Source organism: Rhineura floridana, chromosome 10 (assembly GCF_030035675.1).
Source record: "Rhineura floridana isolate rRhiFlo1 chromosome 10, rRhiFlo1.hap2, whole genome shotgun sequence".
NCBI classification, from domain to species: domain Eukaryota; kingdom Metazoa; phylum Chordata; class Lepidosauria; order Squamata; family Rhineuridae; genus Rhineura; species Rhineura floridana.
The window spans coordinates 40,770,580-40,785,090 of record NC_084489.1 but is presented as its reverse complement, the minus strand read 5'-3'; the positions used below and the strand labels follow the sequence as shown (position 1 = coordinate 40,785,090).

At 42.1% G+C, this 14,511-nt stretch overlaps 1 protein-coding gene and 1 pseudogene across 5 annotated transcripts in view; both read right to left on the bottom strand.

The window, feature by feature from the left end:
• The window catches only part of IGF2BP3 (insulin like growth factor 2 mRNA binding protein 3), a 113,854-nt gene that overhangs the window by 54,733 nt on the left and 44,610 nt on the right, over positions 1–14,511 (bottom strand). For 3 of the 5 annotated variants that reach the window (XM_061585602.1, XM_061585601.1, XM_061585605.1), the window contains exon 4: positions 9,931–10,077. The exons of the other annotated variants lie outside the window; for them this stretch is intronic. In XM_061585602.1, coding sequence (XP_061441586.1) covers positions 9,931–10,077 — 147 coding nt within the window. The remainder of the gene's footprint in view (positions 1–9,930; positions 10,078–14,511) is intronic. 5 annotated transcript variants of the gene reach the window in all.
• On the bottom strand, positions 1,828–1,946 carry LOC133365758 (5S ribosomal RNA; annotated as a pseudogene).

Here is a 14,511-nt window from a genome sequence, read left to right as displayed (position 1 = left end):
TTACTCCAGCTAGAAAATAATTCATTCTTTTTTTGTGTAGAAACTCCAGCGTTTGTCTAAACTAGGTCTCCTCCTCTTGTTATAACACAGATGCCTCTTTCTTTCACACAAAAAGCTGCAGTCTCACACTGTGGACTTTCATTCATCGGACTCTAAAAGCCAACTGACTGTGCTATAAACAGTGCTATCCTACACCAAAACTCTAGGAGAGGCACAGATTAATACTTTAAGTGTTTTAATTCAAATCTCATTTTCATATAGCACACACATACACTTACATACACTGATCTTTCATTCATCCAGTTTTTGCCAATGCATTATGGTTGTCAGCTGAGCAGCTTAAAACTACAGCACAGGATTGACTGCACATGTGAATATTAATACAGGCTTTTAAAAACAAATAGCAAACATACAGGCTAATGTTTAAGATGAGGACCACAATCAAATCTATGCTATCCTACTAAGACAATACTGAAGATTATTAACAGTTTACTTTAAGAAATGAGCCTATACATTTTTACACTGGCATTCCTAAAATTTAATGTTGGACCACAGAACTAAAAGACAGTCTAAGCTTAAAAATTGGAGTAATGGAATAAAAATATCTAAAGTACTTAGTGCATGCTTGCAATTCAGTGGAAAGCTAGTGATGACAGAAAGAAGTAGTTAAGTCAGAACAAGAGTCTCAGGACTACATCTTACACGGCTATGGAAAACAAAGCAACACTCCTATGCCAACAGAGTTTTGTTGAAATGGTTCAAATGTACAGTAATCTGGGAGGCTGATACGGGAGCTTGGAAAATAATTTTACTGAACTAGCATTGAATATGTTCAACATGAAAAGTGTAGCTGGCCCACTACTTGACATACACATCAGAGCAGCTTCTTCTGGTATAAGACAGATTTATACAAAACTAGTCTCGAGACAGAAGAAACAGTTTTTAGTTCTATATATAATGTTCACTTATACAAAATGTGGGAACACCAGAGTTGCCAGTTACTTCTGGTAATTCTTCATCACCTTTTTTTTTAAAAAAAACCCAAAAACCACAGTATCATGAATCACAAAACGTGGCCATTCATCATGGAGGCAAGACTTCAAACAGTTCTACACCCCAAACTACTATTAGATCTCCCCTGGGTCCAGATGTCTGCCAACTACAGACAATCCCAATTTCCACTAACAGAGCAACATTCAATAATCCTATTGTGCCCCCAATCTCCACACACCCAGTGGCCCTGCCTCCATATACTTAGCCAAAAGTGAGAACAGATTCTACATGTGTTTAAGCATATATGCATACAGCTGTACATGCACAGAGCCATTCTCATCTTTAGCTGAACATATGGAGGTTGGGACAGGGTTAGCGGGTTCAGCTCAGTCACTCTGCACTGTAAGGTGAGAACAGGGCTAATGGTACACAGTTAAATCCAGAAACAGAGCTTAAGAGCAGACAACAGCTATCTAGTTTACTGCATGTCAGTGATTAGAGCTAAACCTAGGGATGGAGGAGGAATCTGCTTTTAATGGATTTAAACACGGAATATAGCAGTTCTGACCTGATCAAGCTTTGCCCACCTTGGACCACCTACTGCACTGAGCAGCAGCTTATGTCCAGTCACTTGTGCACTGTCATTTTTTTCTTTTTCTTTTTCAAAAACCAACTAATCAAAAAAAAAAAAAAAGGCTATTATATGTATTGTTATATGCCTTCAAGTCAATTACGACTTATGGTGACCCTATGAATCTTTTTTTAAATTATATATATTCATAGGGTTTTCATGGTAAGAGGCATTCAGAGGTGGTCTACCATTGCCTTCCTCTAAGCCTACAGCACCCGGTGTTCCCAGGCAGTCTTCCATTCAAGTACTAACCAGGCCTCACCTTGCTTAGCTTCCGAAATCAGATGAGATTGGGCGTGTTCAAGGTAATATGGCTGTATTATACGTATAAGACATATTGAAAGTCAGGACACATGCAGTAATATACTTGTTATTTATTACATTTATAACCCGCCCTTCTTTTCATGATTGAAACCCAAGGTGGCTTACATATGGTTCCCAGGCGGTCTCCCATCCATGCACTGACCAGACCTGACCCTGCTTATCTTCAGCAGGGAGCTGGCCTTACGTACCTTCAGACCATACCCTATTACTTCTGTAGCAAATTTTTTAAATATTTTAGTATTTTTAGTATTTTTATAAAGTTATATGCATTGTTGTATCAGTTTATATCCTTGTTACTCTAGGAAACCTGGAGTGTAAATGTGTATAATATATGTATAATAATGCATATTATATACAAGAACTGTTAGTATTTTTAGCTGAAAAGATAAAAACCCACTGCTTCTTGCCCAGATTCCTACTCAGCCATGATGATCTCTAGGTGAACCACTTCATAACCTAGCCTACTTTGCAGGGCTACCATGAGGATTAAATTAGAGAGTGGAGAATCGCATACACTGCCCTGAGCAGCTTGGAGGAAGGATACGACATAAATGAAATAATAATCCTTATTAAATATGTTCTGGAGAACATAGGGAAGTTATTATATGAAAAGATCACTGATGCAAAACAAGCTTGCCAGAAAAACAGCATGTTCATTGTTATCCTGTAAGGTGGAGCTGCAGATGTACTAGGCATGCTTTAGCGACACATTCACAAAGGGCAACAGTGGGGCTGAAAAGGCCAGGCCAATGCCCTAGATCAGGGATTCCCAAACTGTGATCCGTGAGCTTCGTTCAAGTGGTCCACAGTGTGTCTGTGGATTTGTGGTTGAAGGCAAAAGACAGCACATCCATTGCACTAATATTCATATTGCTTTTTAACTATATTTTATTGTTTCTTATGTTGCGTTTTCTTACAACCTGGGAGACCAGGGTTCGAATCCCCACACAGCCATGAAGCTCACTGGGAGACCTTGGGCCAGTCATTGCCTCTCAGCCTCATGAAAACCCTATTCATAGGGTCGCCATAAGTCGGAATCGACTTGAAGACAGTACATTTAGCATCTAACACATTGCATCATAATTGCTACAACAGGCAGGAAAAAAAGTAAGTGGTCTGTCAAGACCCTCAGCCACTTTTGAGTAGTTCATGGGAAGAAAAGTTTGGGAACCACTGCCTAAGATTAACCAAACTGCATACCGCAGAACTTTTTGTAACATTCAGGTGTTCCTCACAGATCAATGTGGAAATGTTCCCTCAAGATAAGAAGATTAAGAATCACTCTTCTAAATTAAAAGGCATGACACACACATGTAGGAACTTGCACATTTACCTGAGACGACACTTGTGCAATCAACTATATCAAGATTCTTTGGTTACTTTTCACATTCACAATATTAATGTTGAATACCACATACCACTAGCTTTCTAATCCTCTGCACAAATTAAAGCAGGGCAAGTTTTGTTATCCACAGAACATCATGACAAATTTGCTTACTTGTCAGCTCTGGCAATGAATTGGGAACTTCTGTACAAGTGATTAGATTGTTTAAAAACAGTGGTTCACTCGTGCACTTAATTGTGCACACATAAGGTCACAGACTTCAGTAGGATTTAAATGCACATAGCTAGGGACAGGACTGCAGCCGGCAGCTGTAATCCACTGTACCCTTCTCTTCAGGAGTGTATGCTATTGTGCAGATAATGAGCATCCTGGGGGCCAAAGCACCAATCAAAGGATTTTGCCAAGGTCTCATTCGTACCATTTACTTAACACACACCAATTTATGAGAGGTTGGCAGGATTTCCACTTGGAAACCATAAAGTCAGCCAAAAAAAGAAGTGCCCAAAGAGTTATATATACCAATTTTTCAAAGACATATGCATATCAGATCAACACATAGTTAATCATCTTCCCCACCACACTTCTCACTCAAATCAAAACAGTTAAACCTAGAAAATATGCCAACGAAGGGCAAGGGGGTTCTTCTTCAACGTGCATTCCCAAAACTTTGCAATTTCTCAAACATCTTGTTTGTTATGTTAGAACAAAAAAGAGCTAGTGTGGTATAAGGAACAGAGTATTGGATTATGACCTGGGAGACCAGGGTTCAAATCCCCACTCAGCCATGCAGCTCACTGGGTGACCTTGGGCCACGCATTGTTTCTCAGCCTAACCTTCCTCACAGGGTTATTGTGAGGGTTATCCTTCGCTGGATGTCTTCAAGCAGAGGCTGGACAGCTATCTGCGGGAGATGCTCTAGCTGTGGATTTCCTGCTGTGAGCAGGGGGTTGGACTCGATGACCTACAAGGCCCCTTCCAACTCTAGGATAAAATGGAAAGGGGCAAGCCATGCACACCACTTTGAGCTCCGTGGAGGGAAGGAGGTATATAAATGTAATAAATAAATAAAATATCTTCAAAATTCTCAAAAATTCACAGATCTGTGTGTACCGTAACCTTCCATGCCCATACCTCATTCATTCTCTCTAACTTTGTATATAACCTCTTATACCGTTAATTGCAATGTCAGATATTTCACTGCAATGCCTTCTCCCACGATAACAGATGCACCTAGGAGCCAATCAGCATCAAAGGAGAAAGAGTCTTTTCACTACAATCAGCAGGAAAGGACACGGAAGCATGTTAGAAGATGCTTCTCAGTGGCTCACAGACTCCCCTTTCATGCCGATTGGCTCCTAGGATGCTGGAGACAGAGTTCCTGCTGTGACTTTGCTTCCCAAATAAGAAAGGGTCTAAGATCCCCTGAGACCCCAGACAGCTACACCCTGGGTTTACCTCTAGAACAACTGCCTCTAACTATTACTCAGGAATACCAACACACACACAGCCATTTTTTTCTATTGCCTTGCACATTAGACAGAATGAGAAGTTCAGTACACTTGGCAAACATGTCAGACCTACTTAATACTGGGGGCTGAGAGAGCAGACTGGCATGGAGCATAGGGAGGCATATGAAAGGGACTGAACAGTTGAAAGTAAGCTTGAATTATAATCAGTAGTGAGGAATTAGGGGCAAGACTGAAGTAGAGAGTAGTGCGGTGTGCTAGGTAAAAGAATGATAAAAATGAAGACCAGAAATTTTCTGTTGACCTAATCAAACTTGTCATTTCCATCATTACTTTTTGTGTGTGTGCAAAAACTAAAGGTTAGAGCCAAAGGTCCCCTTACTTCTGTTGGGGGAAAGCCTTTACAGTTCTTTACAGATACACATCGGCTTTGTACGCAATTTCCAGTTTTATGCCACAAATATACCTATGTTTGGTATTACTTTTTTTTTACATATTAGATCTTGGTATGGTAAAATAAAAGTAAAACAAAACACAAATATTTATCACACTTTTATATAAACAGTGCCCTTGTTCAATGTAACACTAAGCCAAACTATGGCTTAGCACGAATGAGCAAATTCACGGGCTCCCAAAGAGGATGCTTTGTTCCTCCCAAGTGTTGTTGCTGCACTGAGCTAAACCATGGTTTCCCTTAGCGTATCATCTGAGCCTGGGCTTGTAGTTTAACTCTCCCAGACAAATCACAAGTTGTAAACTATATGACAAACCTTGGTTGCAGTTCATGGTTTGTTTGGAGAGAACTAAGGCATGACCCTCTGTTTAGACAACATGCTAAGCCAAACTATGGCTACAGAATGGCTGGAGAGTACAGCAACAGCACTCTCCTTTTCAGGAGCACACGCTTGTTCATTTGTGCTAAGCCATGGTTTGGTTTAGCATTATGTACACACTGGTCCAGCAAATTGTGAGGTAGAGAAATAAAAAAGTAGTCTTCAGTTAAGCATGCCCTGCATTAACACCACACCAAGGACTTGCAGTGCAAATTTGTGGAGCATCCCTTCACAGTGGGTCATTCAAGATTACGTATCCTGCATGTTCACTGTGTTTAGGGTGGGTTATTCCAAGGTAAGCATGCTATGTGCTAAAGACTACATCGTAAAAAAAGATATCTACAGTGAGGTATTTGGTAACAAATAACATGCTATCCACACCAAAGCTTCATTTATTTTATATTTCATAATTGCCTTAAACTCAACAGTAACCAAAAGAAAAAAAAGCTTCTGTTTATTTATTATTTACCATGGAATCATCATAATTCACACACAAACAAAACAAAGTTATTTAGTGTAAATTGTGATTTGCAGGGCTGTGGAGTCGGGACGCCAGACCTTCGACTCCGACTCCTCTGTTTTTCTACTGTCCGACTCCTTCATAAATGGCAAATGTATGTGAACTAGTAATAACAAATTTACTGTAGTAAAATGGTAGCACAAGGAATTTCATCACCACCATGTGAATCCAGAGCTTGGAAATGTTACTTTTTTGAACTACAAGCCCAATCCCTGGGGCTGATGGGAGTTGTAGTTTAAAAAAGTAACTTTTCCAAGCTCTGGATTCACGTGGTGGTGATAAAATGCCTTGTGCTACCATTTTACTACAGTAAATTTGTTATTACTAGTTAACATACATTTGCCATTTATGAAGGAGTCGGAGTCGGTACATTTCTACCGACTCAGACTCCACCCAAAATTGCTCCCGACTCTGACTCCACAACTCCAACTCCACAGCCCTGGTGATTTGACCACCACTGATCATACTAATCCACTATGTGTCTCAAGTATAACCTGATCTGACCAAACACTTCAGCAGTGCACAAAAGTTCTAGCAAAACTGAAGATGTATCCACTGCTTTGAAGAAGTCTGTAACTGGTATTCAGAAATACCCAAATGCCTGAGATAAATGGCCACAAATATTTTAAACTTTGTTCTTTCTCTAAAGGTAAGGTGTGCCACAATGGGCCCAAGAAAAAATGTAAATTTGTTTAATGCCATCCATGTACAAACAATATGCCTGATAGGTCTCTACCCCAAGGGGCTTGCAGTCTAAAACTCAACTCAGGGAGACAACAGATGAAGGCGAGGGATGTATTCAGGGGTAAACAAATGATAAATATGTGGTTATTTAAATTATATGTATATGATTTAATTATAAATGGGCATTGGTTGTTCCAAAGGCTTCCTGGAAAAGGAAGTGTTCAATGAAGTGCACTTGTTCAATGAATTGTGACAGACTGACACATGCCCTTCCTCCCCTATCTGCACCATCAATCTATCAGAAGACATTACAGAAAACAGAGAAATATAGCTTGCCTTCTAAAAAAGCTCCCCTATTCTTTAACACTGTGGTGGGCAGACTTCAGGCTTGTTGGGTCTACTCTACATTTTACTAGAGCCCTAAGCTTTGTCTGCCAGAACCAGGTACAAAATACATAGTACAGTAGGGCCCCACTCATACGGCAGGTTAGGTTCCAGACCCCCGCCGAAAAGTTGATAAGCTGTAGCATGCGAGGGTCTGGAACCTAACCCAATCGCGCCAGAGAAGGAGCTACAGCTGATCTTCCCCTCCTCTGGCCTGATCAGCTGGAGTGCAGGAGTCTTATCGCCCTGAGCAGAAGATCAGCTATAGCGCACTACAGCTGATCTTCCCCTCCTCCGGCTGATCGCCCCACTGGTGCCGTATTAGCGGAATGCCAAGAAGCAGGGCCCTACTGTATTAGAATTAAATAACAGTTTGACTTTAAGCACATTTTAAGCCAAGGAAGTTTTCAGTTCGAGAATTCAACTGAGCTCATAGTAGTTTCACAATAGAGCCCAATCTTGGTTAGCATTCTTCATTTCAGCAGCCTAAACAATTGAGAGTTGGAAACCCTTGCTGAGCTACTACAAATCACCCAGATATCTGATCTGTCCATCCCCATCTTAATATGTTGATTTATCAGGGTGAAGTGGGGTGAAGAAGACACACAGGGCTACTCTGATAGCTCTTAGGATTCAAAGTAAGACGTAGGTTACAGTTATTTTTGATATGTTTAGATTAGATTTAACTAGTTCCATGATAGCCTCTGAAATGCTGCTAAGTGAAAGACTGACAAGTTTCAAAATGCAGAACACCACTGGCAACTAATTAATGAAAGGCTTATGAAATGTTATCAATGGTCTGAAGTGACAACTCAAGCCACTTTCCCTATCCACTTTCCTTCTATATTCCTTTTGTGCTGCTATCTCATCACCCCATAATGAAACCATAGTGTTAGATATCACCGATCCTTTCCATTGGAAAAAAGAAGCATTGGATATTGGTGCCTAGAACATTAGAGATGGGTGTCCAGAGCAGTCATTTTGTTTAAAGTGTGGTGTCACCTTGAAAAAGATTATAGAATGCTAGAACAAAGCAGCCACTCTAGACCTATGTTCCCACTTCTAATGCTTTTTCAACTCTCCAGATGCTCAGCAAAATCTAAAGCCCGTTGAAGAACAAGTAGGCGGTGGCTTCAGAGACACTATGGATTGAGGGAGTTGCAGCATCGGCACGCAACTGGGTATAGGAGCAAGTACTCAGTTCTCCCCTTAAAGGCAATTCTAGATAGTCATGGGATTAAGATGACAGATCCTTTTATGGGTAAGTAACTGGTTAAAGAAAAAGAAGGAAAGAGTAGGAATAATTTACAGTTCTCACAATGGGGGGGTGTCAGGCCCAGGATGTGACTCAGGAACCAGACCAACAGCTGTAGTTAATTCGTGTTTTATTAGGGTAATGTCCAAACAAAGACTGCGTTTTCTCATGAAGCAATACAGGGATACAGGTCCTGCGGCATTGGGAGAAAGTTGACAGAGCAAGGGACTTCTTCCCGCCTGTTCTTTAAGAAGGGGCCAAACGGGCACGCAATCTTTCGCTCCTCCTTAACTGCCCCTCAGGTACTGCCCGCCTTCCCCCCCTTCTCTCCTGTCTTTTCAGCTGTCTGCGTGTGCGCGGTGAGGGGGGAAGCATCACCCCCTCCTCTTCTGAAGTTTCCGATTCCAGGATGGGGGATAGGGGAGGGGCTGATGGTAAACTGCCTCCCCGCTTTTCGGCTGTGAGCAGCCCTCCCTCTTTCCCCTCTTGCTCTGAGCCTGAAAGAGGGGGAGGCGTGAGAATGTCCAGGGAGGGCTCAGGCTCCCCGTTGCTAAGCGACCTTATCACTGGCAGTTCCTCTGTTTCGTCTTTGCTCCAAAGGGGGGACGTTCCTCCCCCTTCCCTCTGCCATCCATCCGAATAATCTTCTCCCAACTCTCCGGGATCCAGCTCCCCAGGATTGGGACCCCAGCTCTGCCTTCTGACAGGGGGAAAGAAGCAGGTTCTCCCAAGGATCACTACTGGGATCTGTGCTTTTAACCTTGTTCATAGGCAACCTGGAGTTCAAGATGAGCAATGGGGTGGCCGTGCCTCCCATGCCACCAAATTGTTCAGGGTGGTAAGAACAAAAACAAAAAAGGATTGCGAAGAACTCCAGAAAGGTCCTCTCCAAGCTTGGGCCAGTGGGCATTAAAATGGCAAATGCAATTCAAGGTGAGAAAGTGTAAAGCAAAAAATTCTAACTTTACATATACACTTATGGGGTGTGAACTGGAGGTGACTAACCAGGAAAGAGAACTTGGGGGCATGATGGATAGCGTGAAAATAAGGCAGTTGTGAACAAGGAATTACTACTACTACTGTTGTGGTTTATATCCCACCCTTCCTCCCAAAGGAGCCCAGGGGAATGTTGGGAATCGTCAGGAGGGGGACTGAAAATAACACTGCCAATATCATAATACTGTGATATAATTCTATGTTGCAATCTCCCTAAGAATGCAATATCCCGTTCTTGTTAGCAAACCTCAAAAATAATATCGTAGAGCTGAAAAAAGTTCCTAAAAGGGCACCAAGATGATCGTGCAGCTGGAAACTTCCCTATGAGGAAAGACATCATTTGGGACATTTTAGTTTAGGAAAAAAGCATTAAGTGGGGGGATACAACATGACAGAGGTGTATAAAATTATTATGCATGGTATGACAAAAACGAATAGACAATTTTTGGAGGATAAGGCTATTAATGACTACTAGCAACGATGGCTGTGTAGTACCTACAGTATTGGAGGCCTTATGCTTCTGAAGACCAGCTGCTGGGAGCACAAGAGAGGAGAGTGCTTCTGTGCTCATGTCCTGCTTCAGGTCTTCCCCCAGGCATCCATTTGGTGAGCGAGAAGAAAATGCTGGATGAGATGGATCTTTGGCCTGTTTCAACAGAACTATTCTTACATTCTTATTGACTCCACTTGCTGACCCTCTCCCATATAAGTCAACACACAAAAATACCCTTGATTCACATCCTCCTCCAATGTGAACTGTTCATATCAGGGGCATTTACTGTGCATCTTGGCCACATTTTCCTGTGGGAGCCAGACACACAGAAGGCTCCTTTAGCTTCCTCTTCCTCCCCAGTATGAATAGCAACAGGAGCCCATTGAAATGACTTAGCTCTCCACTCACCTGGGAAAAAAGAAGAGTGAATAGCTCAGGCTGATGTACACAATGGGGGACAAAGAGGAAGGGATTAGGATGTGTTGCCTATTTCACAGGAAAATGTGGCTAAGGTGAATAATAAGAACCCCTGGAATTGACTGTTTGGGGGGAGGAGTATACTAAGCACCCATACTAGGAAATAAGAAATAGAAAAACAATTAAGATCTTTATGGTCTTATTAAATGTTATATTTTGGTCAGATTTCTCCCATTTCCTTACGCCTAGCATGGAACCAGGAACTTTCTTCTCCTAAGCTATTCTCAATATTTCACTCCAATTTTCTGCTAGTTGATTAGAAGCAAGCAGGAAATTTCACCCTAGTTATGGCAAACCAAATATTTGTCCTTTAAAAGCCTAAAATTAAAATTAATCACACAACACATAGGGAACTGTTAAGGCAATTTAAAAAAGGACAGTATAATACAGCATCACATTTGAGATTGAGCCAGTTTTTTTTTTTTTTTAAGATACCACTTGCTTTTTTTTAATGGAGGCGTGTAGCATGCATGCTTGCCATCAACCAAGATGGTGGCAGAGGCTTCAGCCCCTTAAGGAAATCTTGGCTGCCATCTTGACTGATGGCAAACCTGCGCACGATTTTTAAAGTTTGATAGAAATATCTGTGGGCTATAGGCACATTCTTAAATCGCAAGGATTTTTTTTGCCTATTAGTGAATTTCTCTGCTTTTTAATCCGGGAGGTAAGAAATGGGGTTCTGTGCAAGCTTGCTGAGAATAGATTGATCATTTGCATGCTTATTGAGTTCAGTGGGATTTACTCCCCTGCAACCATGCTTAGGATAGGTGAAACTGACCACAGGGGATGGGGAGGAGAGAACAAGGAGGGAGCAGGAAGGAGAGGACCAGTTTGATCATTTGCATGCTTATTGAGTTCAATGGTATTTACTCCTATGTAATCATGCTTAGGATAGGTAAACCTGACCATGCGGGAGGAGCAGGGCGAGGGGACAGAAGGAGAAAGGGAGGGGAGCAGAAGGAGGGGGAAGGAGGAGAGTGAAGGGGCAAAGAAAGGGGCAGGGGAGGGCAGGTTTGATCATTTGTATACTTATTATGCTTAAGATAAGTAAAACTGACCAGGGGGGAGAAGGGGAGGAGGAAGGAGGGGACTGGAAGGGGATGGGGAGGGAGAGGCAAAGGAAGGGGGAGGGAAGTGGCAAGATGGAGGGGATAGGAGGGTGGGTTTGATCAGTTGCATACTTTTTGAGTTCAATGGGATTTATTTCTGTGCAATCATGTTTGAAAATGGAAATGGACTGCCTTCAAGTTGATCCTGAGTTATGGCGACTCTATGAATAGGGTTTTCATGGTAAACGGTATTCAGAGGTGGTTTTACCATTGCCTTCCTCTGAAGCTGAGAGGCAGTGACTAGCCCAAGGTCACCCAGTGAGCTTCAGGATTCGAACACTAGTCTCCCAGGTTGTAGTCCAACACTGACCTGGGAGAGGGGCAGGGAGGGAAGGAGGGGGAGTAGATTGGGTGGGAGGGCACTGGGCAGAGGGGAAGCCCCTTTCCTTTCCAAAAGGAAAACATTGTGAATAGTATCATTGCTTTTCATGGTTTCCCCCACCTTTTTATTCTACAGCAGGCACATGTAGCCTCATACCCAAATTTAAACCAAAGCTGTCTCTGGCCACATCCACACCAGGCCTTTACTTCACTTTGACAGTCATGGCTTCTCTCAAATAATCCTGGGAAGTGTAGTTAGTGAAGGGTGCTGCGAGTTGCTAGGAGATGCCCTGTTCCCTCACAGAATTTCAGAGTGGCTGACTGTTAAACCACTCTGGCCACTGGAGCTCTGTCAGTGGAATAGGAGTCTCCTCTCAGCACCCTTCACAAACTAATCAATCTTTATTGATACAGTCATAGACCAAAAGACATTTATAAATAAAACTACATACATTTATAATAAAAGATTACAAAGTTGCAGTCATGTTAAAACAGTAAAACAATAAAACAACAAGGAAAACAGTTACAGTTGGGTGGCGGAAGCTTCTGAAGGGATAGATGCCTTCCGAATTGATTGAGCCGCGAAAATATATTTAGCAACTGACAAGATAGTATCCTTATTAGCTGCTGACAAAAGATGTAAAAGTAAACAGTTAAGCGGTTTGTAGGGGTATTTATTTATGATGGGGGTTATGAATTTGGAGCGAATATCATCATATAGGGCGCACTCAAAGATGACATGAAAGAGAGTTTCTATGGCGCTGACACCACAAAGGCATAATCGGTTTGCATACGGGATACGTTTAAATCTCCCTTCAAGTAAGGCAGAGATAAGACAGTTAAATCTAGCCTTTGTAAAGGCTAGACGATATTTGGGGATCGTAAGAGTTTCCAGATAAGAGGCACTGAGCATAGGCACAAAGCTCAGACCAAAGTGAATAGGAGAACAGGTCGAGGTGGCTGCAGTTATGGAACGTTGGAAGTCCATATCGTTAATACGAGTCCGGATAGAATGTTTAACTGTCTCTGGAGCGAGGGACATCAGATGTTCAATTGAGAGGCCAATACTTGCAAGGTAATTTGTAAACGTACGGGCCCATTTCGAGGTAAAAGTCTTCCCAGAGTAAAGGGAGATAGCCAGTAGATTTTTCATAAGACATTTTAAACCAGAAATTTAGGGCGGCCAACCACGCTTGAGACTCAAGTGAGACTAGGCCAGATTCTAACCTAAGGACCGCCGCAGGAACGCACCTGGGAACGCCAAAAATTTGTCTGAGAAACAAGGAGAGAACTGCCTCCGCAGAAGAGTTGAAGGCGCCAATCCATAAAGGTACCCCGTAGAAAAGTTGAGAAATAGTTTTGGATCTAAAAACCTTTAGGGCTGCCGGAATGTATTGTCCTCCTTTAATGAAGAAGAACCTTCGAATACCACTGGCTGAGTTGCGAGCAGTAGAAATAGCCCCACGGATATGGGGAGTCCAGGACAGAGAGGAATGAAAAAGTATACCAAGGTATTTGAAATGAGAAACCTGTTCTATTTTATGGGTATTAATTGTCCATGCGTGAGCAGGAGAGTGCTTGGCAAAAGCTAAGATCTTAGTTTTGGAAAAGTTTATAGATAGTTTGTTATCATGACAGAAACTCATAAAAGCTTTAGTTAGGCGTTTGAGTCCTACTTTAGAAACAGAAAGGAGAACAGCGTCATCTGCATACAATAACAAGGGACAATGCAGATTTGCTAACTTAGGGGGGTGGAAGTCTGGGGATTGACAATAAAGGGACAGATCATTCATGAAAAAATTAAATAAAAGTGGGGCTAGTATGCAGCCTTGTCTAACTCCTTTTGTTGTAGTAATGGGGTTTGTGAGATGACCTTCACGACTACATCTAACACGAAAGGATGTGTGGTGGTGCAGACGGCTAATTAAGAAGAGGAGTCTCTTGTCGATCGTAGATTTTGCGAGTTTCGCCCATAGTATCTCCCTAGGGATGGAATCAAAAGCCGATTTCAAGTCGACAAAGGCAACAAACAGGCCGTTACCCCAGCGGTTCTTGTATTTTTCAGCTAAGTGATTTAAAATCACACAGTGTTCTATCCCAGACCTACCTTTCCGGAAAGCTGCCTGCTCCCTCCCAAGGATATTATCCTCCTCCAACCAAGATGAGAGTCTCTCTTTTAAGTAGCAGGCATATAGTTTGCCAATAATGGAAAGGAGGCTAATTGGGCGGTAATTTGCTGGGTCCTCTTTGTTCCCTTTTTTAAATATAGGGATAACTATGGATTCAAGCCAAGACTCAGGGAAGCATCCAGAATTATTGATCAGAGTAAAGAAATTTGCTAGAAGAGGGGCCCACCAAGCTTGGTGCGCCTTCAACATTTCAGGAAGTATATTATCAGGTCCAGGAGCTTTGCCGGATTTCAAGCTAGCAATCAAATCAATAATTTCTTTTTGGGTTACAGGTGGCCAAGTGGGAAGATTTGTTAAATTATCAATAAAGGAAACAGCATTTACAGTCTCGTTGTTTGCAGAAAAATATTTCTCCCAGAGGTATGGGGAAATGTGGCAAGGGGCCGGATTTAGTGGGTTCATAGAACCAGAAACCAGCTCCCAAAAACACTTCGAATTATTTGATCTGGAAGCTTGAATTAAGGCTTCCCAATCTTCATGCATCACCTGCC